The following is a 25,570-nucleotide window of genomic DNA, read 5'->3' on the forward strand; positions in this document are numbered from 1 at the left end:
ATGCATTTAGACTTATATGCCTTATAGAAAATATTAATGTGAAAAAGAAAGATTACTATTAAAATCTTAAGTTTAAATCTATAATATAGTAAGAATGATCAAGTATTATTTTTAAGTGGATTGGTTTTGTTTTAGATTTCTCAAAGCACATTTTTAAACACCTGGAAGAGTTCAAGCTTTCAATATTATAATGTAGATAGTCAAAATTCTGTGTAGTATTTCAGTGTGGAATTTCCAGGATGAAGAGCAGACAAAATTGTTGAGGTCAAATCGAGTCAAAAGTAGGTTTTTACAATTGCATTGGGCAGGCAGCCTGGAAAAGACACCTTGCAGGGGGGATAAAGCAGTCACACACATGGAATGGAACCGTCCTGTGCTAATAATCACCCGTGCTCATATTTGAGGGGGAAATACACCTATTGCCCAAAAGCCCTCATCAAGAGGAAGAGAAGACAGCATACTCTCGGGTGTGTTCATCCTGCCTTTATACAACTGTGCCTATGAAACTGGTGATTCCCTATGTCTGAGAAATGACTTGATGGCATTAGATGACCATAAAACCAAAGACAAACTGCATCCCTGACTGTTAAGTGTACTAAGAAATTGAAGCAGGCCTGCATCTAACTTTCTAATTTCTTCGAGCTTGATGCCACCTGATATTACACGCTGAGTTCTCCCCAGACTGAACAATACACAACGAAGGTCAAGGCTTTTTGATAAAGGAAACTAAACTTAGAGTCTTTTCTCTCCGAAGCCAAGACTGGTTAAATACGGTGCTTTTCACAGCGCTGAGCACAGCGGGCAGTCTGATGGTGTGACCGCTACCTTCGTGTGCCCACCGCTCCTCTGGGGGAAAGACACACTTCAACTTCCACGCAAAAGTAGCGTAAGCTGATATAAGTAAGAGCCACCTAAGTAGCAACGGCACTGAGTCTATAAATTTCCCAAAGCCATACATACTCACAAGAGGTGGGGTCGGGTTCTGAAATCAGACAATTTGAAACGAATGCCCAGGATTTTAATCCCAGAGAGCTCACGAGGCAAGACCACAGAAAACTAAGATGCAACAAAGCTAAGATGTACTACAGTACTTAAAAGGTGCTTTCACGGACAGCAAGTCCTGTGAACTTTTATTCCGGCATTTAAATTCATTTAATAAAATAGTTTTCCATAACTCAAAATAAATGATTTTAAAAAACTTTAAAAATGATTAGAAAGTGAATCAGATAAACAGGGTCTCATCAAATGCATCAAGATTGTTCTAAGAACAAGAGAATAAGCAGCCAGTCAAAAAGGAAGCCCCAAGGGTCCCATTGTTTCACTAGGAAGAATAACACTCTTTTTTTCTTTCTTGGCTCTTTCTACATAGTGAGAAGCAGCTGCTTGAATGTTATCCATTCTGCCTGACTTAGAGGCAGACTCAAAAAACCTTCATCTATCACAGCATCAGTGACACTAAAGGTAAGCAATTATTTTTTAGACCCATAGAGTACATTTTTTAAAAATAGAGACCAACGCCCATGATCAGAATTAGCACTCAATCAGAGAAAAAAATACTAAAATTTTGTTTTTGTCTTTGCGTGCCTATCCTTTTACTAAGGTATGATCTAAAATAAATGTATGTAAAAAGTAATTTAACACTGAAATATATTACATGGTGAATTGTCCCTGCCACTAGTCTCGTATGTTGAACCCCAAGCTTTCAATATACCAGGTGGGGGCTATGATTGTAGAGACTTTAAAGAAGTTATTACAGTATAATGAGACTTGATAGTGGCTCTAATCCAACTGGATTGTGCCTTTCTAAAAAGAAACTTGGGCACATAAACTCCAGGAGAAAGGCCACATGACGGTGAAACGGGGGACACCACCTGCCAGCCAAGAAGGGAAGGTTCAGGAGAAAAGGACCCTGCCAACATCCTGCTCTTGAACCATGATCCTCTGGGGCTGTGAGAAATAATCTTCACTGTTTAAATCACCCAATCGGAGCTAGAGATTTAGCTCAGCAGCATAAGCACCTGCCTTGCAATCAGGCAGTCGTGAGTTCGATCCCTGGTACCGATAAAAATGAAAAAGACCCCCCAAAAATAAATAAATAAATAAATCGCCCAATCTATGGGATTTTGCTATTGAAATGCTATAAAGCTGATTCAGACACTAATTCCAAAGGCTAACAGAAAAAATTATTACAATATATACACATATAATAAAATAAAGGGACTCACATGTAAGTGCTTCAAGATACTGTGTATTGTCACAAAATAAATAGTAGATACTAAGAGATCAGTGGGTTTACCAAACATACCTTGTTGTCAATCCTCTTCATTGTTAAGAGGTCAAGGGACTTCAGAGCATGTCCCGTAGGTGAAATGAAGTAGAGGCATACGTGGATACGAGTGTCCTGATACTTGAAGGAACGTTTAATTTTCAGTTCCTCTTGAAGATAGGCCTCAAACTGAGCATCAATGTAGTCAATTATTGGTTGGTAGCTTAAAAAAAATGAACATTTAGCATAACAAATTAATAAACTGAGTCTGATTTTCAATCAGCTAATAAACAGTTTTCCACATGGATAAAAATCATGTATTAGGTGTCAGTCCAAAGATAGTTCTAGCCTGGAGGCATAACAGTGGTGGGATAGAGCTCAGTCATAGAGGGCACATCATGTATGTGATGCAGGTTCAATCCCTAGCACCAAAAAAGAAAACAACTCCAAATCAGTAGAAAGGCCCAAAGTTTACACTGCTAAATGGCACAGTGATCAGTCAACTTGATGCAATTACAATCAGAAATCAAGCTCTTTTTCTTTTGTACTGGGGATCCAGAAACCAAGCTTTTTACAGATATGTTTAACCAAAGAAAACCAAGCAAACCACATTTTTCAGACTTTGAGTTTTATTTGGAAGCTAAAATATTAATGCAGTGGGCTATCAGAGGAGAAACAGTTAAAGGAATTGAAGCACAAGATAATTTTGAGGTGTGATAGAAGTGTTTTATGTTACAAGTACAATGCCACTTTTAAATCTACAGAAATGCACCACAAAGAGTGAATCTTGCTATATATAAAAATTTCAAACAGTAATCTAGATAAATAAGTTAATGTGTAAAGAGGCAAAGAAAGGAAATGGGGGCCAACATTGTGGAGGGACCAATGAAATATGTTTAATTACAACTGGGAAGTAAAATAAAAGGAAATATCTGGAATTGTCTACCTCAGATGAAAGTAAAACAAACTGCGTATCGTCCTTTAGAATATCCAGGAGAGTCTGGGAGAAATAGAAAATGGAATAAAACTAGAAAAATAGATTTAACTATTTTTGAAAATGAACAAGATAACTATAGTAAAGGTATAAGGAAGAAAAGCACTTACTAAAGTAACTGTGGAAAAGTGTTTTATCTGAATCCAATATGACTAAAGGCAAACAGAGCTGTAAGTGAACGCTATGTTGTAGTTAGTACATTTATATTTCACAGGAAATAGGCTAACAAAACATTTAATAAGGCGACGGAAGGATTTTTGAAAGTTTTCACTATAAAGAAATGACAAGCAGCAGTCATGAGCCAGGAAGAGAACCAAGAAGCCACCACACCCTCCTGTGAGCCAGCCACACATGGGCTGGGAGACAAAAGGAGTCCGCTCCCGCTTCCCTCCCACCAAGCAGCAGGCTGATTTGGAGGAACGCAGGCTGAGATGATAGCAACTGAAGCAAAAAACCAAAAACAACAACTTAATGCTTGTATTGTCTGACTGACTTTGCAGGCCTAAAGCCTGTAGTCTGAGGATCTACTTAGAGCATAACAATATGCAATATAGCAACTATAAGGGGTTTCCTTCTGTCTTGTTTTTCAAATCCAATATTGCTCTGTTTTGTTTTGTTCCATTTTATTGTTTTGTTCTATTCCCTTTAAAATAAAAAAAAAATTATAAAGTTTTGAGGATGAAAATGTGTTTAAACTTATTTAAATAAAACATACACATGAAAGGACTCCATGTATATGTACAATTTTTGTTTTATGTATCAGAACAGTAGTTAAAGTTTTATTAACAATTTTTATAAATTTTATTTTATAAAATAAAGAACATGAGACCTGCCCTCTTAGGAAATGCTGAAGTGTACACCATTGTTAAGTTAACTAAAGCACAGCGTTGTGCAGAAGATTACTACAGTGTAGGGGCTGGAGATTTAGCTCAGCGGCATAAGCACCTGCCTTGCAAGCAGGCAGTCATGAGTTCGATCCCCAGTACAGAAAAAAAAAAAAAAAAAGATTACTACAGTGTGCTCTTTTTGCTTAGTCAGCTTCATGCTTGTTAATTTTTAATTCCTCCTGGCCCTGAATCAAGGCCAGCAGCTTCCTGACACGGTTGGTTTCAAGCAGAAGCCTAAAGAGATGTCTTTCTATGGTCTGTTGGCCATTTGAGAACTTGGACAGTGAAATGGTCAATTCATTAGAAAGAAACAGCTTGAAGCAACCCCACCCCATGAGCAGCTGTCAGTGTGGCAGGCTGCAGCGGCCCAGGACAGGAGCCACCAGCGTTTACTGGGACCTGCGCCATGCTGAGACCTGGAGCGCCAGAAAACCAAGCAACTCCTCCCCCCACCTGTTTTGTTTTGTTGGACTTCAATATACCTGAAAGTATAGTCAGCTATTTTGAAGAAAATGAGAGACTCTATAACAGCCATTAGTGACTTCCCTATTGTCTGGTTTTGAAGACCTAAAACACCTTCCTTATTCTGGTCGGTCAGTTTTATACTATGTTGTTTTGTATGAATTCTCTGTATGCAAAGACATGGGCAACTATTTGGAAGAAAATGAGAGAGACGATATGATAGACAGTGAAGATCTCAGGTCATCTAGCTTTGAAATTCATATCTCTTACATTGCTTTCTTGTGTCCTACTTTGTTCTGTTCTGTTGTGTTTAATTTTACCCCCTTTAAAATAAAAAAAATTAATTCCCCATTTCTCCTTGGGCTCTATAAAATTGGTTGCTTTAAATTTTTTCTGTCAACAGAACTATACAGTGCTCATCCTTCTGTGACCGATACACTTTATACAGCATAATCTCCACCAGACTCATCCATGTTATCAAGTACTGCAAAAAAAGTTCTTTCTCCTTCTTCCTCCTCCTCCTCCTCCTCTTCTTTCTTCTTTCCCTTCTTCTTCCCTTTGCCCTCCCCTCTTTCTTCTCTTCCTCCTTCTTTTCTACTCAATGGGCTTCATGAAGCTGATCTCGAATCTGTGACCCTCCTCCCTCAGTCTCCCAGCAGAATTTCTTCTTTCTAAGGCTGAGTGACATTCGAGTGTGTGTGCACACCACATTTGCTTAGCCCTTTCATCTGTCACGGGACCTTTAGCTGCTCATGCATTTTGGCTATTACAAATACTGCAGTAATGAATATGGGGACGCTAATAGCTCTTTGTGCTCCTGATTAGAATTTTTAGGTAAATACCCAGATATGGGATATCTATACTTTTACCTGTTTGAAGAATCCCCTAGTGTTTTACTAACAATGGACCAGAGTCCCCCTTCCCCCAGGAGGAAGAAGGAGAAAGAAAAATATTTTTGCAATACCCAATAAAGCGGATGAACCTGGTGATTTTGCTATGTGAAGTATATCAGACACAGAAAGATGAACACTGTGTAATCCTGTAAAAGATTTAAAGCAACCACATGTATAGAGCCCAAGGAGGAAAGGGGAGTTCATTTGCTATTTTATTTTATTTTATTTTATTGATAATAGCCATCCTAACTGTGAGGTAATATCTCATTGTGGACTTCATTTTCATTTTTCTCACTAATAGTAATATTGAGCATTTTCCTATATATTGGTCATAAAAAGACCATTTACACTAACACTCAAAAAAGCCTGAAATGCAGATGTTCATTTCAGCAATAAAAACCCGAGTGTCCAAGCACAGAGTTCTCAGAACACAAAGAGACGTGAGAGGCTCTTTAATGTCATCACCGCCAAGCAGTGTGAACACTCGAAACATTCATAAAATCCTGAAGCCGACAGGGTTAACAGTGACGAGGAGGGGTGAGTTACTTACCAGACAGACTTATTAAGGGATCAGAATTACATCGGAGGGTACATGTTAAAAGAGACCCGAGGAACTGTGTAAAATGCCTTACTGTTGCTAACATGGATTTTCACAGTACTTGGACTATTTTCATTTTTTACAGAAATTGTTTTATTACTTGGATAACTGATTTTCAGTGAGCAATCTAACTAGAAAGCAAATGGGGAAATCATTTTAAAGATATTTAAGAAACAACCTTAGCATATAGCTGTCAGAATGGCAGTCTCTAAGAAGGTACTTCTGTGCCCACATCCCTGCAAACTATAAACGTGAACTACTTTTGCAGGTGGAGGGAGAAGGTTGTGGATGAAATTAAGCTAAGAATCTTGTTCTGTTTCTGACAAGGGTCTTGCTGTGTAGTTCAGGCTGGCCTTGAGTTCACTAGGCAGCCCAGGCTGGCTTTGAACTCAGGGAGACCCTCCTGCCTCAGCCTCCTGAGTGCTGGGATTACAGGAGTGCACCACCACGCCCAGCTTACCTAAGAATTTTGATGAAAGATCATCTGGCTCATCTGCATTCACCCTAAATGCAATCATAATTGCCCTCAAAAGTGCTCCTAGGGGCTGGGGATTTAGCTCAGCGGCATAAGCACCGCCTTGCAAGCAGGCAGTTGTGAGTTCGATCCCTGGTACCGATAAAAAAAAAAAAAAGTGCTCATAGAGAGCGGAGAGTAAGTCTGGGGAGAGACAAGGAGCAGACTGGGGTGATGTAGCCAGATGACATGGACGCGGGGCACAGAAAGAAGCAAAGAGGGCCTGCTTTCTAGAAACTCCGAATGGAGGTCAATTCTGAAAACACCTGGGTTCTGGACTCCCGAGTTGTGGAAGAATCAGTTCACAGGGTTTTTGCTGCTGTTGTTTGTTTTGTTTTTAGTGTCTGCTGTTCAAAGCCATCAGTTTATAGCAATTTGTTGCAACAGACTCAGAAAGTGAACCTAGGAAGCACTGGCTGCCTGGGTCTTAGCCCACACACGGTGTATGTGCAGGCCGTGGTCACACCAGCACCAGCTCTAAGGCCACATTTCAAAAAGTCTTTTCTGACAAGCTGACTACCAGGGTGGTGCTCATCAGCATCACCCAATTCATTTTCCTATTGGTGAAAATCCAAGTGCTGTACTTGTTCCCAAACTTATTTTTCACCTGAGTGTTGCAGGCTTTAAAAATGGTTCTTTCGGGGGAAAAAAAAAATACTTTGCAGGGTTTGCTGACTTCTGTGGAACGAGTGTCGCATCGCAGCTGATTTCAGACCAAGCCACAGGACGCCATGATAGGAAGCTCAGGGAACAGATGAACCCAGCGCCAGGGCATCGGCCTCAGCCACATCTGAGCCCCAGAAAACGCGTCTACATGCAAAGAACATTTTGACTCCAATATTAACTTTCGGTAGGAGAATCTTACATAGTCATTAGTACACAAGCATTTCTTTGACAGAGTAAGGATCTAAAACTGTTGCTATGGCATGATTTCCCTCTATCAGAGTTAACATTTGACACGGAGCTATAATACTGAGAAGGAAGAAAAGCTAAAACTAGCACAAAATTGCTACAATGGGTTAGCCTAAAACTGCTTAGAGAAATCAGGAAACTGCTGGATGAAAGTGTCAGTGTCATAAGAATATTATTTACTTAGAAAAGAACTAAACTCTGGAAGGAAAGGTAATTACCTTAGAAGAATATTACCATTTAGGAAAAAAGAAGGCACATTTCTTGAACTAAAAGCCTGTAATTGATTAACATAAGAAAATACTGACCTGCCTTCTTTGTTTATCTGGTCACCGTACCCCACAGTCTTCACTACGGTCAGTTTCAGCTGGACATTGCTTTCCTGAAGATCGTATGTCAGAACTTTTAGTCCAACATTTGGATAAAAATGTGAGGATTTGGTATCTTTCAAATTAGTATTAAACAAGGTGTTAATCAGCGTTGATTTTCCGATCCCGGTTTCCCCTGTAATCAACACAGACACAGCCCCTAGGTGGGTAATGTGGCAGACGCAGGGGCTCAGAGGACCCCACAATGGTTTTTAAAAAGTCAAATTCACCGAGGTGAGCAGTCATATGGTGGCTAGAGGCTGGTAGAAGGCACAGAGATCTATTGCTAGAAGGGTACACATTTCAAACAGGAGGACACTCTGAGGGCCGTTGTACAGGAGGGTGATCCTAGTTAACAAGGTGTTACATGTTTCAAAAACTAAGGACGGGGCTGGGGATTTAGCTCAGCGGCATAAGCGCCTTCCTTGCAAGCAGGCAGTCGTGAGTTCGATCCCTGGTACCGATAAAAATGAGAAAAAGACAAAAAAAAAAAAAAAAACAAAACAAAACTAAGGACAAATTTCCAATATATTGCCATGAAAAAGCCAGGCAAATACAGTGAGGCTCATGTTAATTAGCCGTTCCATGTTGTATTCAAATACCAGCACACCACACTGCACACCGTAAATGTGTACAATTGCAATTTGTTAGTCGAAAATATTAACTTCAAATAAATAATCCCAAATGCTCCAAAGAATAAGATAGTCCTGAAAATATATATGCCAGTCATACTTCGGTCATTAGCATAGTGGAGAAAGCAAACACACTCATCTATGTCGGATTTTGGAGAACACACTTAAATTTAAAGCTTAGCTAATACAGCTAAAAAGAAGGAAAGCAGTACAAATATGATTTAAAAATCATCATGAGGGCTGAGGGTTTAGTTCAGTGGCACAGTGCCTGCCTGGCAAGCGTGAGGTAGTGAGTTCAATCCCCAGTACAAAAAAAAATCGTGAACTCACTAATATTGGACTGTGTAAGGGAAGTGGAAATTAACACAAGAAAAATGTGTCTTTTGGAACTCACCCACACAGAGAACATTAAAAGAGAATCCATGCTGCATGGATCTGTTCACCAGCTGATAGGGCAAACATTCAAAACCAAAGTGGCCAAGGGTAGTTAAGCAGCGGATATTTTCTTTTTCCTTAAGAAAAAAGAAAAATAAAAAGATTTTCATTAGAACAGGAAATTAAGACATTCAAATGGACCAATATCAGGTTACAGAAACTAAAATTATTTTTATTATTATCTCAGACCGGTTCAAATACAAATTAATTCGTGCAAAAAGAAGTCTCATACGAATACGGTACACAGATGTTGTTACTGGAACCTATCTCCAGTCACACTCAACAAGGATAGGTTTCTAAATTTTAAAACAAGGGAACTCAAGAAGCCCCAGTATATTATTCTACAATACTACAGCTGGGGATCTAGCTCAGTGGTGTAAGCACCTGCCTAGCAGGTGCAAAGTCATGAGTTTGATCACAGGTTCCAAAAAAATAATAATAAATTATTTTTCCATAACAAAGGAAAAATTTAACATTTTTCATTATTTAAGAGTGTATCAATATATTAAGAAAAGTTAATGCATGTTCATATGGGCAAAGAACCAAAATCAATTTAAAATTCAAATACAAGCAAATGAATTTCGAATTTTTCATATATTCTCTGAGGACTTGTATTGTATCAAACTGGTAAAGGAATCTGCAGTAGCACCACCTTGGACAACTAGAGATCTGTTTATATAACTCCTGAACACTCACTTTTATTTATTTATCTTTTGTTTTGGTAGGAAGAATCGAACTTAGGACCTCTCACTTGCCAGGTAGGTGCTGTACCACCGAGCTGTATCCCCTGCCCTTGGCTGTTTGTTTGTTTTGTTGAGACAGGGCATCACTATGTATTCTAGGCTGGCCTTGAATTCACTATGTAGTCCAGGGTGACTTCAGACTCGCCGTGGTTCTCCTGCCTCAGCCTCCCGAGTGCTGGGATGACAGCATGCACCACCATCCCTGGTTATTTTTGAAAGGTGTGTAACAATATATATTAATTTCTTCCCTGGAAATCTCTACCAAACAACTAGGAATTTCCACAAAGCTTTATTCCAAAGTGTTCACTGTAGCTACTTTTAGAACAGCCATCAACACAAGTGTGCAAATCAGTGTAACTCAGTGTGCTGTCTGCATGCACCGTGCATGTTGATTGTATCTTCCACCCTCACCCAGCCTCACTTCTACCCCCCACCAGCAACTGTCCCAGTCCCCAGCAGTCACTATTCTGTGTACAGGTTCACTTTCTTTTTAAGTTCCCACACATGACACAGAACACGTGACATTTGTGTTTTTACACCTAGCCAATTTTGCTAAACTTGAGGTCCTCCAGTTCTAACCATTCTGCTCAAATGGCAGGATTCTTTCTTTCTTTCTTTTTTCTTTTTGTCTTCTTGAGACAGAGTCTCACTATGCAGTTCAGGCCGGTTTTGGACTCACTTTGTAGCCCAGGCTGGCCTCGAACTCACAGCGATCCTCCTGCCTCAGCCTCCCGAGTGGTGGGATTACAGGTGTGCACCACCTCGCCCAGCAGGATTCTGTTTCTTTATGGCTGAATAACAATTCATGTGGAGATGGCACCTTGACTGATTCTGTATCTCAGCCGATGTGAACAGCGCTGCAGTAAACACGGCTGATTTCCTTTTCCGTGGATGTATTCTAGACTTCGAACACAGCATCAGGGGTATCCGTCCTGTTCTCCCTGTGGCTGAGATTCCCACCAACGGAGACCAAGGGTTCCTTTCTCCGCCTCCTCAGTAACACTTGTTCTGTCCAGTGACTGCCATCACAACGGGAGTGCCCACTGCCTTCCCCAGGCCTAAGGCTACTGAGCAGCGGTGCTGTGTCACTGCCTTTGTATCTCCTTTGAGAAGTGCCTGCCCATCACACGCTCACTGTTTCACTGTGTCACGTGGCCTCTTGTTCCTAAGTTTTGAGTTCTTGCTACATTCTGGGTGTTGCCTCTCTGCCAGACGAGCAGCTAGCAGGTGTTTTCTTGCATTCCATAGCTGGGCTCCTTGCTCTGCTTAGTTTTTTCCTCAGAGCTCGGAGATGGGACTCCTCTTCCGGCTGCCATCGCCTGCTGGTGGCAGCGGTCCTGGGCCAGAGGCCCACCTCAGTGCCACACAGTCCCAGGGACGTGCAAGTCGTGGCAGGTAGTGGCTCAGGAAGTGACACAGCATTGCAGCACTGATGGCCCTGGGCATGGCCTTCGGCGGCCTGATGCTCCCACAAGATTCTGCCTAATGCTGGGCCTGTCCTTGTCCGTGGTGTGGGTTACGAGGACAAACTGCCTTTTTTTGTACACATCGTCACCACCGGTGCAAATGTGCTTTCCAACGTGACCAACCTACCAAGTAGACTGGGTAGCTGCAGCGTATTCATGACAAACCTCGGCTTAGGGTGCCCTCTAGTGCCTAAAGTGCGGAAGTGACTCCAGGCGCCGAGAAAATAAGCAGCTGTTTAGAATTTCTGGAGACAAGCACAAACCAGATTCGGGGATTTAAATGAATACCTAACCCTTCAGTCCAGATCAGGCGCCTTGAACGTATGATCTGTGGTATGGTGGCAGACACCTCGCCCTGCAAGATCTAGGTGCGTCACACGCTCAGAGAGCTTCAAAACAACGCAGGAATTAGTTCACTTAACAGCAATATTTACATAGATACAGAAGCTGTTTTAAAAATCAAACTAATCCTTGAGCTGAAACACACACTAGGAAAAATTTAAAATCCCACAAAAGGCATCATTATCAGACTAGATCAAAAAGAAAAAGAATTAATGAGCACAAGGACAGGACTATTGAAAAATGTACAGGGATTGGAGAAAATAAGAAAAAAATAATAAAGAGGAATTTTAGACACTTATGGTAGACAGTACAGCATCTAAATGGCAAATATCTGAATTATGGAAGCTCAAATGGGACTTGAGAAAACCAATAGTATAGAAAATTTATTCAAAGAAATAATAGCAGAAAACACAGCAAACAGAAAATGATACAAATATCCAACTACAGGAAAGTCAAATCTTCACCAAGGCATGTGACACTCAATCTCTGAAAGATAAAATATAAAATCTTTTTTTTTTTTTTTTAACAGGTACCACACTTGGGAGGCAGGCGCTTAAAAGAAAAAAATCTTAAGGCTGAGACAGAATACAACCGAACGGTGAGTAAGAATGTTCCAGTTTCCTTGCAGGCCGGTGAAAATGGAAATTTTCACTCGAGGAAAATAACAAAAGTATCCTTTGGAAAGTAATGAGACACAAAGATATTCCCAGAAAAACAAAAGCTGAGGGAATGTGTCTCCACCAGACCTGTCCTACAAGATATGCCAATGGGAGTTTTTCAAATGCAAAGAACGAGACATTCGTGAGTAAGAAAAAACCACAGCGACACACGGACCTCGCAGGTCAGAGTAACCACGCTGGGAGCCGCAGGGGGCTGCATGCACTATTGCAGATGTGCACCCGCAACATTCCTGTCATTTCTATGAAAAACAAAATAATAAGAGGGAGCAAAGGTGACGGAGTGGAGGCAGAATCTTCCCGCTACCCCATAACTTGGAACTGAGACAGCTGAAGCGAAGCCACTTAAACTGGGTGACAGAGAATTCATGATGATCCGCATTGCACAGAGACTTAGAAAGACTCGGAGATTCAGGTTAGAAATGCATCAGCTCAGAGCCCACAACAGGGATTGCAGTGGGCACAACAAAAGGCGAGGAGGAGATAGAGAGAAGAGACATCATGGACAAAAACAGGCACTGAAACAGACCCAGAGCAGAGAGGCTGACCCTTAGCTGATCTGGGAATCACACAGCTCGCTGACACACTTACTGGGACTGCAAGGTACCCACTGCACGTGTGTGTCTGCTCCGTCCTGGTTCCAGTCTGGGGATGCATCTTAGTTCTTTTTCTCTCTTGCAGAGACAAAGACTGCCAAAGTTAAAGGGGGGGAAGGCTTATTCAGCTCACAGTTTGTGGAGGTTTCAGCCCCAAATTGGTTGGCTCCACGGCAGGGTGGCATGACAGGCACTGCAGAAGACACACAGTTCATGGTGGGCAGAAGGCAGCAAAGCAAGCAATGGGAAGACCCCACTTCTGTCCCTCATAGTCGGTCCAGGCTACTCAGGATGGGTAGCGCTCACACCCTTAACCTCAGTGCCCTGGAGCCTAGCACCGCACCGTGAATCAATTCCAGTGTCACACGCTCTAGATCCAGCCACCTCCGAAAACCCCACCCAAGACTGTGTGAGGCTCTGGAAGGACATCTAGATACAAGGACGAACAAGGTGGGAAGGGCGAGGCCTTCCTTTTCCCTGACATTTCCAAATTGGGGCTCGGCCCAACCCTCAGGGACCTGATCCTCCTCAGGGATCCACACCTCAGGAGCCAGGTGTCACCAGCTCACTTGGCTCCAAAAGGTAGCCAGGGCCTGTTTTCCAGCAAAGATGAACAGTTTTGAAGGATCTAAAATGTGTGGACCTGAAGACATTGATAAAGATGAAGAATCTGTGGAAGAGTTCAATAGATTAAAATCTGCTGCTAATTTTCCAAGTAGCAGTGCTGTTTCAGCACCAACTCGGGCATATGTGGGTTTGTGGGCTGCTTTAGATGGAAGCCACTGGAAACAATCCACAAATTGCAGATTTACCAGTGGATTTTGTTTTGCAAACAATGCTGCGCAGCCTACAAATCCTGGTGTCCAAAAAGATCAATACAGAATTGAAAGCTACCTAAAAGTCGGACTGTCTCAGCACCTGCCTGGCAAGTGTGAGGATTCCTGATATTTAAAGAAAGGACAAACTAATAGACTATCTGAGACTCACGCAGATTCGAAACCATGCAGGCTGTAGACCATCAGACACCACAGATCTGAGCAGCTAAAGTCATTTCAGGACTGTTTATAATTCGGGTTTCTCATGATTTAAAGAGAAAAATAAAGGACAGATCATAGGAATCAGGGAGACAGATCTTTTGCAGGTGGGAAAGGAATCTAGAGACGGAAGCAGGGGGACAGAAAGGAGGGGGAAGGAAAGGAAGAAGAATTAATTAAAATATATTATGTACATAAACCAAATCCCCACAACAAATACAATCACTATGTACTGCAAATATGCACTAAATAAAAAAAAATTTAAGTCACGTTATAACTGGCCAGATGCTGTAGTCAGGGGTTGCAAGGAAAAGAATTACAAACACGATGCATAATTTATAATATTATTTATAATGGCCACCCCAAGGGTCAAATACAGGAAACCTGTCCACACATTAAAAACCTAGAGAATCCAGCTGAGGGCCTGGATCCCGTGGCAATGTTGTGCATGAAGACCTAGAGCCCATGACAGTGCCTCCCATGAGTACAACTGGAAGCCCAGGCCCAGGACAGTGACTCGTGCAAGTCTATTTCATGGATCTGCGCTGGGAAGGCCCAAAGGTCAGCAGCGGAAGCTAGAAAGTCTGTGCCAGCGGGGTGAAGGATCTGTACCAGTAGCTGGAGGGTTCTGCACTGGAGCCAGAAAGTGACACTCAAAATAAGGAGCAGGGTTCCCCAAAAAAGTACCACAGCCATCCTCAGTCACAGTGAGGTTCCGAGCTCCTCTGACAAGGAGAACAGCTGAGTATATAGTAGGAAGCCAGCATGACAAACTTATCCTGGAGATTAAACAGCTCACATCATCCCCTCCAGAGCTGGAAAGCAATGCTCAGAGCAACAGCTCCCCCAAAGTGAACTGCAGTCACTCTCAGCGACAAGGTCCCGGCTCCTCCAGCCGAGTTCTCATGAGGGAAGCCAGCATGACAAGCTCCTCCAACAGCTCCAAAAGAATCATTGGCTCCAAACAACACCACCACTCAGGAGAACGCACAGCCCAGTTGTTGGGCGCAGGCGCTCAACATACCATACCCCACCCTGGACTAAGGACCACGCCAGCTTCCGCAATGCACTACGTTCCTCTTTAAATTAGCCAACCCGTGCGCACTCCGCGCTCACTCCAAGTACTCTGTGGCAACTCCTGATTGGCCACAGCTGGATATAGTAGCCAGAGCCTGCATCCCATTCCCGCCCTGCTTCCTTGTGGCAGCCTGTGATTGGTCATGGCCAAATATATAAACCAGAGCCCGCGTAAATAAACTAGCAGTTAACTGTCGTCCACAAAAGCGTCTCCTGTCTCCTGTTTCATTGGGGAGCTGCGCCGGTCACCCAGTGGAGAACCAACAAGACTTCCCTTCCTCTCCAGGTCTCTTTATGCTGGCTGCAGCCCTTGGATGGACCCTGTACACTCAGCACCCCACTGATTCAGTGCAGCTGGTGTTTAAATTGATCACCAGCTTTTAATCCACCACACCAGACAATGCCCACTTCAGCCCCCGAGAGTCAGCGACTGCTGGACTCCGTTAGGCAGGTGGTTGGCCAAGTGCAATGTTTCTCTTGCAGTGCGGAACTGAAAACTCGGGAAGCTTGTGATCACGCCCGGTCAGAGCGCAGGTGACACCTTCCTGACTCTTCTTCATTTGGGGGCTGGGACATGAACGTCTGAAGTGAATTTGATGTTGTGGGTTGTGATAGGAATTTCCCAAATTCAGCAATCCCTCCAGGAAATTCAGCCACTCACCAACAAGCAGCCACCCGCAGGAGCTGGACCGTACACTGTAGGGGGAGAGGGCACAATAAAGTGCTCCCCTTGGAAGGAGGAAAGACCAAGGGGAACCCAGGCCGAGGCCCCAGGAAAAACACGCTATGTGGCATCCAAGGCAAATGACAAGAATATATGAAGGATGCTCATTTCACGCCTCCCCTGGGGAGTCTGATAGGAACCCCTGAGAAACACCATCGCTAACTAAAACAGCTGAGACAACCTGGGGAATCCCGTGGAACACGAAGCTGTATGAATGGCAGTCAGTTTCAAGAATTTTAACAAAAATTTTTAAAAACAATTTTAAGAAAATAATAGAGGAAAAAACCTTCAGACAGCTGGGAGCAGCCATATGCAAGGCCCTGGCTGGTGACCTAGTGGGCACTTGGAAAGACAGGACAAAGATGGGCAGGTCAGACCTTTCTGCAGAGGGGCTCAGCCCCGAAAAGCGGCCAAGGCGCCTGCAAGGGAGAAGTGGCCCAATCCGCACGGACAGAAATACTGGCGTGATTTGTATTCCTTGTGGACATCTGGCCACTTGTCGATAATGTCTTAATCTAACTCCAGAGTACACATGCTATGTTCCTTTTGATACCTTGGTTTAATGTGTGATGTGAAGGAATCTGAAGTAACCAGCACTTAATCTCACTAGCAATAGGAAACACACACACACACACACAAATAGCAATGTTTCAGTTACTAAGCTAAAATTTGAATTTCTGGATTTTTTGGGTTATTAGCTGTATTATTCAATTTCAACTAAGAGCAGAAGCTAAGAAGCATCATACTGTAACTCTTCATAATATGCTTTGTAGTAGACTTAGTTAAGTGTAAGCAAACTAATTAACTATCATTGCTATCTTTTTAAACAGGCTTAATGGGGCTGGGGATTTAGCTCAGCAGCATAAGTGCCTGCCTTGGAAGTGTGTGGTGGTGAGTTTGATCCCAGGTACCGATAAAAGCAAGAACAAAAGCAAAAACCATGGTAGCTTAAACAGGCTTAACGAATGGAACGTTCTGTGTGAACCTGAAGATTGTAGTTAAATTCCTGGTCACATAATTTGTTTTGTGTGAAAAAGGAACAAACCATTCCACACTGTTAGAAAGATACAGATTACCTTTAAATGTTTGTCTTTGTGCTTTAGGGTTCTGTCCATTTGCTTTTAAAATTATAAACACATACTTGTGTGAATGAAAGGGTATCCGACGGCAGAGTCCCATCCAGCCAACACGTACCGACACAGAAAGGCATCAGAGACAAACTGAGATAAAATGCAAGTAGGAAGCACCGTGTATAACCAGAGACCATCAAGGTGCGTGTGTTTGGATCTGTATAGAACAGAAAATTTGGACAGATGTACGCACCGAACCATTAAGTGTGTTTTCTGTGGAGGGAACGGAGAAGTTCATTCACTTTTTTTTTTTAAGATCTTGTTCTGTTTGAAATTTTTATATGTATGCATTACTTTCATAATAAAAGATTTTAGGAAGTGTTTTACTGGTTTAAAGGCTTAGGCTTGTTCCAACGCCTGCAAAACTGTGTACTGCAGCTTGAGTTCTTCTAACCCAAGAAGGCAGGGCCATTAGCCATTCTGTGGCCAGTGGGAACTTAAATGCCCTTATGCTTTATGTGCTTTGTAGATTAAAAACATTTCTGAGTAGCTTTCTGACAGGTAAACCATATTTTACCTTGCTTCAAAATAAATACTTCTGATTTTGTGAAATGAAATGCAAAATAGTCTCAAATCTTCCAGCTGATGAGAAAACACTGAACCCGAACCCTTGCTAGCAAAGTCTGCCTTGGTCACTTTACCAACAGGTCTTTATTAACCCCGTTCGCACACAGCTGTCAGCTCGAACCTCAGTAAAAAGTGTTGAGACTCTGCTGTCATCTTGTATCTTAAAGCTTCAAGTTTTTACCAGTAGGATGATCAAAATGTTAGGTCTTTCTTCAATCTAAATTTTTTGTTTCCTTGACTACTAATAGTAATAAATACTTCTTTTTAAAATTCTCTATCAAGACTTTTTTTTTTTTTTTGGTCCTGGGAATCAAACTCATGACCATGTACTTGCCAGGCAGGCACTTATGCCATTAGCTAAATCCCCAGCCTATCAAGACTCTTAAACTTCTTGAAAATTATGAAATAGTGACCAGAGAAAAAATAGTTACATAAGGTCTTTTTTCTTTCTTTCTTTCTTTTTTTTTTTGTTTGTACTTTTGTCTTTTTTGGTTTTTTGTTTGTTTTTTTGAAGCCGGGTTTCACTATATGGTTCAGGCTAGCCTTGAACTCACAGCAGTCCTCTGCCTCAGCCTCCTAAATTCTGGGATCACAGGTATATACCACCACACAGGCATATAGCACAGGCATTTAAGGGTTTTTTTTTTTTTCAGACTATGAATTTGTCGATACAAAAATTTAAAAGTGCTTTATAGAATACTTAGGATTTACATTCTCAAGACAGACTTCTTATTAATAGCAAATGATATATTTTACTACAAGGAACAATTTGAGAGTGAATCTATTAAAATTGTATTTTTATCATTTTTTCTAAGAAAAGGGAGTGTTCTAACTCTGTTGACTACTATGTGATAGGATTATTTCCAGAAGATGAAAAATATTTCCAAAAAATGAGGAGTATAAAACAAAAGAGGCCTTTATTCTGGGAACACGGGGAAAGAGGACTGGCATGCTGGCCGCTGGAATCTGGCGATCTCTCTAGCGGACACGTGGTGTGGGGGAATATAAGTAGCCTAAGCTTAGGGCAGTGCCCTAAGGCCATTAGAGATGCACAGGTATTTCATTGGCACACGTTTGGCGCCAGGGGCAGGTTCCGAAGGGTGGGGGGTATAGGGTTACAGGTAAATCTCTAGGGGCGGGGGAGACAGGAGCTCCCTAATTCCGGCTGAGCCTTTTTCTGGCTACAGTGTCCGGTCTGGGTCAACAAGCCTTTCACTATGTAAGTGCTATTACTTTAAAGAATTGTAAATTTTGGCAAGCATGAGATCGTGAGTTTGATCTCTGGTACCTCCCCCCCCCCCGAAAAAGGAATTGTAAATTTAAAGGAGAATTTCAAAAATTAAGTAGTGACTGTCCTGTTTTTTGTTTTAGTCTGTAAATTCTGATTCTCCTTGGCACTGCCTTCTTTTTAGGTTTGGTTTTATAGTCATTAACTTGAATTTGATCTGTGCAGATGTGTGTTACATTTAAATTTACATTTAGAGCATTCTACAAAGGGAAAGCTTTCCCTGTTCGGGGACCCTTGGTTCATGAAAACCTCATTTAAAATCTGTGTTTAAAATTAAGCAAGACCTTTTTTCCCTCTCCATGAGTTGTGAATTTAAAGTGTGAAGCTGATGTGACTAACAAGTTTTGTAAGAACTGCTTAGAAATGTTGCTCTTCAGGTTCTTAAAATCACTCAGCATTCCAACTTCCAATCAAAATTTTGGGGAGACTTACCAGGGTTTCCCTGCATGCACACTACCAAAAAAATCATCACTGCATCCTTTCCATCCATCTAACGCATTTAAATACATCTGCAAAAATCGATCACTTGCAAGTCAAAACTGTAACCAGATCCAGATCTTCAGTACACTCCTCCCTGGAGCTCTCGGGACCTGCTCATGGACCTCTCTTTTCTGTCCATGGCTGGCTGGGACCAAGGCAGAAGGAAGGGCCTGGCAGGGGGAAGCTGGTGGAGGCGGACAGGAAGCAGAGAGCAGAGGAAAAGGCAGAATGAAAGAAGGGGTCAGGGGCGATGCATAACTTCCCAACCCCTGTCTGCTGTGACAGGCGTCATCCATGTGGACCCAGTCTCCTACTGCACCCACTCAGAAATGGATGCTTCAGTGCTTTAATCTGTCCAGTGAGGTTAGCACGACCAGAAGGATGGGTGAACACAATCACGTGAGCCATCTGTGCACATGAAAATACCACTGTGAAGCCCATTAAGATGTACATTTAACATATGCAAATAAAAATACACAAGAGAAAATATAGGGAAAATACTGACACAGGCAGGGTTTTCTGGGTAGGACCATAAAGAGATAATAACAAAACTGACAAATGTTATTACATCACATTTAATATCTTCCGTGCAGCAAACAAAGCAAACAACAAGGCACAACCTCTAAAATGGGAGGACGTACTTAACTGTCCATCTGACTAAAGATTAATATCTGTAATATATACACAATTAAAAACCTACCAGCAATAAGGTAGGTAATTAAATTAAAATGGCATGAAGGTTTTTCTCAAAATAAGAAAAACAATGGTCAGCAAATACGTATATGAAAGAATGCCCAGTATCATTAGCCATCAGGAAATACAAAATAAACACTACAGTGAGACACCATCTAACTGCAGTATAAATTCTACACATATATTCTTCAAAATAGCGCTGTTCTCAGCTACTTTTATGGTTGGACCTTAAATGTTCCCCAAAATATCATGTGTTGAAGGCTTGGTCCCCAAAGCGGCAGTGTGCAGGGGCAGGGTCTTGGCCTGGACTTGAGGTCTCGCCTTGCCAGTGGACCAGCACCCCCCTGACAGAGCCAAGTGACCAGGGAACGAAACCTCTGAAGCCACGAGCCAATAACCTTCCCTCCTTTAAGTTGCTCATCTCAGGTATTTTGTCACAGTAACACAATAATGGCCACATCTCTGCTAGAGGTTCTGGAATTTTTAATTTGCTTTTTGGAAAATTTTAAGATAGGAATGGCTTCAACAGACTCAAGAAACATGGAATGATTATTTAAACTGTCATTGATAGCTTAGTCTAAAAGTTAATTGAGGGCTAGGGATATAGCTCAGTGGCACAGCACCTGCCTGGCAAGCACAAGGTTCTGAGTTCAATTTCCAGTAGCAGAAAAAAAAAAGTTAACTGATTACCAAACACATACCCATATTATTTAGAACAGTATCAGTTTACTGCTTCTATATATAAAATGCAGAGTTCTCACACCGGGGTTTTAGCTCAGTGGCAAAAACGCCTGCCTGGCAAGTGCGAGGTTGTGAGTTCAATCCCCAGTCCCAAAACAAAACACAAAACAAAAAAATGCAGAGTTCTACATGAAACATATACTTAACTGTATCTTCATTGTTAGGTGCCTGTGTAGATGGAACCATTAGTTTTTCTGCCATGCCAAACTGAAAGAGCTGAAACACACAGCCAAAAACATTTTTAAAATTTACTTAGGGAAGTTAGGTTCCTAATATATACCTTATATCAACATAGGGGCCTAACACAGGCTTTATCAAAAGCTTTAGCTATGCATTAACACCACTGCTCTGTTTTAAGTGGTTCCTGCCTGTAATAGGCTTCTAATAAAAAATGGTGTATAACACCCGACATATACAGTGATACCCTCAACCACGCAAAAACTCTCTGAGAAAGGTAAGCTCTTTTTTGAAATCAAAAGGCAAAGATTATTCTTTTTAAAGGGCTCTCTGGTCCATGAGAAAGGAAAATAGAAAATTTTAATTTAAATGGAATAAAACACAGATGATAACACTCATATATACTTAATTTTCCAGGCTAACTCTCCTGGCAAGATGAAATATTACAGTACAACCTCTGAAGGAGACTTGAGAAGGCAGAACTCATAAAATCCAAACAAGTCCCTTAGGAGGTAAACTAAAATTGTAATTCTGGCCTGTAATTCTGGCTGGGTCATTCCCCTCCTGACCTCATTTGCACTGGAGGCAGGCCTGACCTATGCACACCTCCTTGGCTATACACGCAGTGAGAAACAGCAGTCTGGGAAACACGCGGTGACTTACTCACCCGGAGTTCCAGCTACAGCACACGCAGCCCTGAAGGCTCTGGAGCGCGCCTTTTCCCTTTGAAGTATATCGGTCTTTCCCTCAAACCGGGACTGAATCACTGGTCACAGAGTTTGCAACTGTTGGGAACAAGGGAGGAGCGGCGGAGGAGCACCCTGTTCCCACTTCTCCCCGGAACTGTCCGAGAAGGTCACGCTACCCTACTTTTGAGCACAGCACAAAGATACTAAGAAGCTAAGGCACAGTTTTAGAGGAAACATTATATATAAACAAAGCAAAAAGAAGAGCAAATGGCTCTTTTGTGTTCCTGCTACATAACCCATCCTGAAGACGACCTCATTTTAGTACATAAATTTATCTCATTTTCCTTGAAGTAACTAGCATCCCTTGACATAAAGGATGTCCTCTAGGATACATGGAATTTCTGTATTTATCTAGCAGGAATTTAATGCTGGGCATTGCAGTGATTTCCAGTCCCCCGCTGCACCTAAGCCCTGGCAGAGAGGCTGCCTCTGCCTGTCCTCAGTTTATCTGCTCCCATAATTGGTAAGAACTACAAATGCAAGGACTTCTGTGCTCCCCGTGGCTGATGTGTTTTGGCAAGCCTGCTAAAGACTGAAAACTAGAGATGTGAAATAGCTTGCATTCAAAAGCCTAATCAGTAATGTATTTAAAAAAAAAGAGGCATTTTTACTTATGCAAGTCTAGAGCCCACTTCTCGGAGCATAGCCCCTGGGCCGCTGGTGTCCCTAAGGCTCTTGCAGGAAGCCCCCGATGTCAACTCATCCTCCTAATGTGGGAGTGTGATTTGCCTTTTCCACTGTGGTAAGATTTACACTGAGAGTTCAAAGGCAGCCGTCATCAATGCAGGGCATGAAGTATATCGGTCTTTGCATTATTCATCATATGCACTTGCAAAAAATGTAAGAAAAGTGTGCATATGTTGCACACAAGTGGAACAGAGTTAACCTGGGGAGAGCAGGTACTGCGGTATCTTGAACCATCTTTTTCTTGGATCATTTTGCATTGAAAGAACAATCGACAACACTGGTTACTCAGGCTTGCGTTTTCCTAATACAGTTTCTTTTCTTTTTTTCTTTTTTCTTTTTTGGTACCAGGAGTCAAACTCAGAACCGCATGGTTGCCAGGCAGGCACTGTGTCACTGAGCTATATCTCAGCCCCCCTCCCTTTTCTTTGTACCGGGGATCGAACTCACAACCTCACACTTGCCAGGCAGGCACTTATGCCACTGAGCTAACTCCCCAGCCCCCCCCCCCTTTTTTTTTTTTTTTTTTTTTGGCTTTTTGAGACAGGGTTTCACTATGCAGTTCAGGCTGGCCTTGAATTCACTGTGGAGCCCAGGCTGGCCTCTAATGCACAATAGTCCTCCTGCCTCAGCCTCCCAAGCTCTGAGTAAAGGCATGTACCACCACACTCGATGCTGTTTCTTGAAAATGAAATATGGTTTTCAACTCCAAGAAAAAGAACTGGATGCAAGACAGTGGGACCGAGGCACCCAGCACTCATCTCCTCCACCACAGAGAACTAAACAGGTGTGGTGGTGCAGGCCTGCAATCCTCCAGCTCTGGGAGGCTGAGGCAGGAAGATGGCAAGTTTGAGCCACTTGGGCTCAAACTTAGTGTCTTACCAAGGCCTTGTCTCAAAATAAATAAAAAAGGGCTGGGAGGCAGCTCAGTGCGAAGGTCCTGGGTTAAATCCCCAGTGTTATAAAAAAAAGAAAGAAAGGAGGGAGAGGAAAGACAGACAAAATTTTTTAAAAAGGACAAGAGAGAGGAAGAAAGGAAAAGGCACAAACATATAGCTGCATTTCGAAGGTGAATGACCCTGAGAACTCTGGAGATTACCACGAGAGAGATTAGCTACTTGAAAGATTCAAAGTTGCGGCCAACAGCACAGAACAAAAGACATCTGTCCCGTGCCACCCCACACCGGGCGGCGACTCCCTCTGCCAGGGTAAAGGTGCAAGAGTGGCTGGCAGCAAACTCCCTCCCACGGTGCTGACCATCTCACTACTGAAAACGTCACAGGCCGCCCAGGCCAGGAGCCCACTGAGACAAGCAACCTGACATCCTGACATCTGACATCTGACATCTGAGAAGTTGCCTAAGTGGGCTCCTCACAAATCCCCAGGGTGCTGCAGCCAGAAGCCACAGGGGAAGAGCACTACGGTCTCCTCCCCGGGGGTGAGGACCCCTCCAGACTCCCGCCTCTGGGAACACACAGAGGCCTGACTTTGCCCCGCACAGTGACAGAACAGAGCCCCGGAAGGTCCCAGGCTGTAAAAGAAGGGGTGCAATGCGCTGCTCTGGTTTCCCCCCAAGGCCAAGCATGTGGCCAGCTCCCCGTGGACTCCCACCAGTGCCCGCTCTAAAGGCAGTGCCCACTGAGCTCCTGCTGCCCTGCCCAACCCCACACTCCTGCAGCAGTTACTGCAAAGCTGGGAAAGCCAGGGTGCCCACAGATGCCCACTCACAAGGCCCTGATGAGGTGGACTGGAGCAACTCCATCTCCAGCTGTTGCCAGGGTGAGTGCACGGTTCCAGCTGAAGGAGCTAGTGGAGGAAAGCCAGGCTGCAGCCATAACCCTGCAGCAGCCAAAGATGGCCTAGAGGCAGTCTGCCAGCCCAGGTCCCACTCAGGGCAGGCACTGCCACCCAGAGCATCTCCTGCCGCAGCCCTCCTCCATCCTTGTCTGACAATGTCTTACTGCAAAACCTGGCTGAGCCCCACAGAAGGGCCATGCAATTCCCCACACACACACACACACACACCTGTCCCTGGGCCTGCGGCAGGGACAAGGTGGAGGAGGAGAGCTGGTGACAATGGTGCCTGAAGAAACCCCCACCCCTGGCAGGGTCCATCACCCCTACTGTGGCTACAGAGTAAGCTCCAGACAACAAGCACTGTCCGCTGTCCACAGTATCCCCACTCTTCATGGCTCAGACACTGGGGGTCTCTTCCTTCTACCGCAGAACAGGCTACATTCAAGGTCATTAACTGCAGCCAAGGAAGCTCAAGGGAGACTGCAGCATAAGGCCCAGCTGGAAATTGGGCGCTGCGTAAGGAACCAACATCTAAGACGCATCCTCAGAAGAAAGCACTTCCTAAGAAAACCAGCCTGTAAGAGTGGTGGGGATATCTAACCCTCTGGAAGTGAAAATCTCAACACAAGCACAAGGCATAGGAAAAATCAAGACAATATGAAACCCCCATAGACCCTAGTGACACGCTAGCCACACACCCAAGGAATGGAAATGCGAAACATTTGGGAAGGAATCTGAAAAGCGATTCTATGAAACCTCCGTGGGATCCAGGACGTACACTTAAATGAAGGTGAATGAAAAATTCAGCTGAGATTTTTGAAAAAGAACCAAACAGAAATCAAGGAAATGAATAACTGAGTGAGTCAACTAGCAATATAACTGGAGCCTTACAGACCAGCTCAGGTGGAATAAAGGATGTCTGGACTTGAAGAGGACTCTTCTGGGACGTTCCAGTGGCCCACTGTGATCGGGGACATAGCCGGGGGATTCTGCCTGAGATATCACAGTGACTGGACTCTGGTCCTGCCAATGGAGACCTGCTCAGGCTGAAGCTCTGTTTTAATGGATCAGTGAGGCTAAAGAGGGCCTGAGGCTTCTCACCTGTGATAACCTACAGCGCTGGAAGCAGGAAGGACAGCAGAGTCAAAATCCACTTTAAAAATCCTAGGTTAGCCAGGTGCAGTGGCACACACCTGTAATTCCAGCATTTTGGAGGCTGAGGCAGGAGGATCCTTGCAAGTTCCAGACCAGCCTAGGCTACAATATGAGCTCAAGGCCAGCCTGAACTGCATAGTGAGAGCCTGTCTCAAAAAAAGAAAAATAAAAAAAGAAAAGAAAAGAAAGAAAAAGTAAGAAGTCTGAGGTCACTGGGTGTGGTGACATACTCCTGTAATCTCAGCACTCTGGAGGCTGAGGCAGGAGGCTCATTGTGTGTTTGAGGCCAGCCTGGGCTACATAGTGAGTTCAAGGCCTGAAGTACATAGCAAGACCAAGACAGGCCAAGACATGTCTCAAAAAAATATGAAGCTTACCTGACAGAAAACCAAGTGTAAATGAGGAAAACAGGGGTCAAAGTAAAGAACCACAGCATGAATCAGATAGGACTGGGATAGGCCAGCCTGGCTTCAGCGGCTAAATAAGGAAAAA

The 25,570-nt window shown here is 43.2% G+C and overlaps 1 protein-coding gene and 1 non-coding gene across 2 annotated transcripts in view; one reads left to right on the top strand and one right to left on the bottom strand.

Moving 5' to 3' along the window:
- Septin14 (septin 14) overlaps positions 1-21,524 on the bottom strand; it is a 37,649-nt gene extending 16,125 nt beyond the window's left edge. Inside the window, exons 1-5 of the mRNA XM_063233688.1 lie at positions 21,361-21,524; positions 20,664-20,732; positions 8,918-9,035; positions 7,832-8,027; positions 2,306-2,489 (exon numbers count right to left, since the gene is read on the bottom strand). Coding sequence (XP_063089758.1) covers positions 2,306-2,489; positions 7,832-8,027; positions 8,918-9,035; positions 20,664-20,717 — 552 coding nt within the window. The 5' untranslated portion in view covers positions 20,718-20,732; positions 21,361-21,524. The remainder of the gene's footprint in view (positions 1-2,305; positions 2,490-7,831; positions 8,028-8,917; positions 9,036-20,663; positions 20,733-21,360) is intronic.
- LOC111755633 (small nucleolar RNA SNORA2/SNORA34 family) lies at positions 4,327-4,463 on the top strand. Its single transcript, XR_002790195.1, has one exon. It is a non-coding gene; the product is annotated as a small nucleolar RNA SNORA2/SNORA34 family (small nucleolar RNA).
- Positions 21,525-25,570: the final 4,046 nt, after the last annotated feature.

The sequence above is a fragment of the Cavia porcellus genome, unplaced genomic scaffold (assembly GCF_034190915.1).
Source record: "Cavia porcellus strain 051 isolate PalLab524CR breed Dunkin Hartley unplaced genomic scaffold, mCavPor4.1 scaffold_23, whole genome shotgun sequence".
Lineage (NCBI taxonomy): Eukaryota > Metazoa > Chordata > Mammalia > Rodentia > Caviidae > Cavia > Cavia porcellus.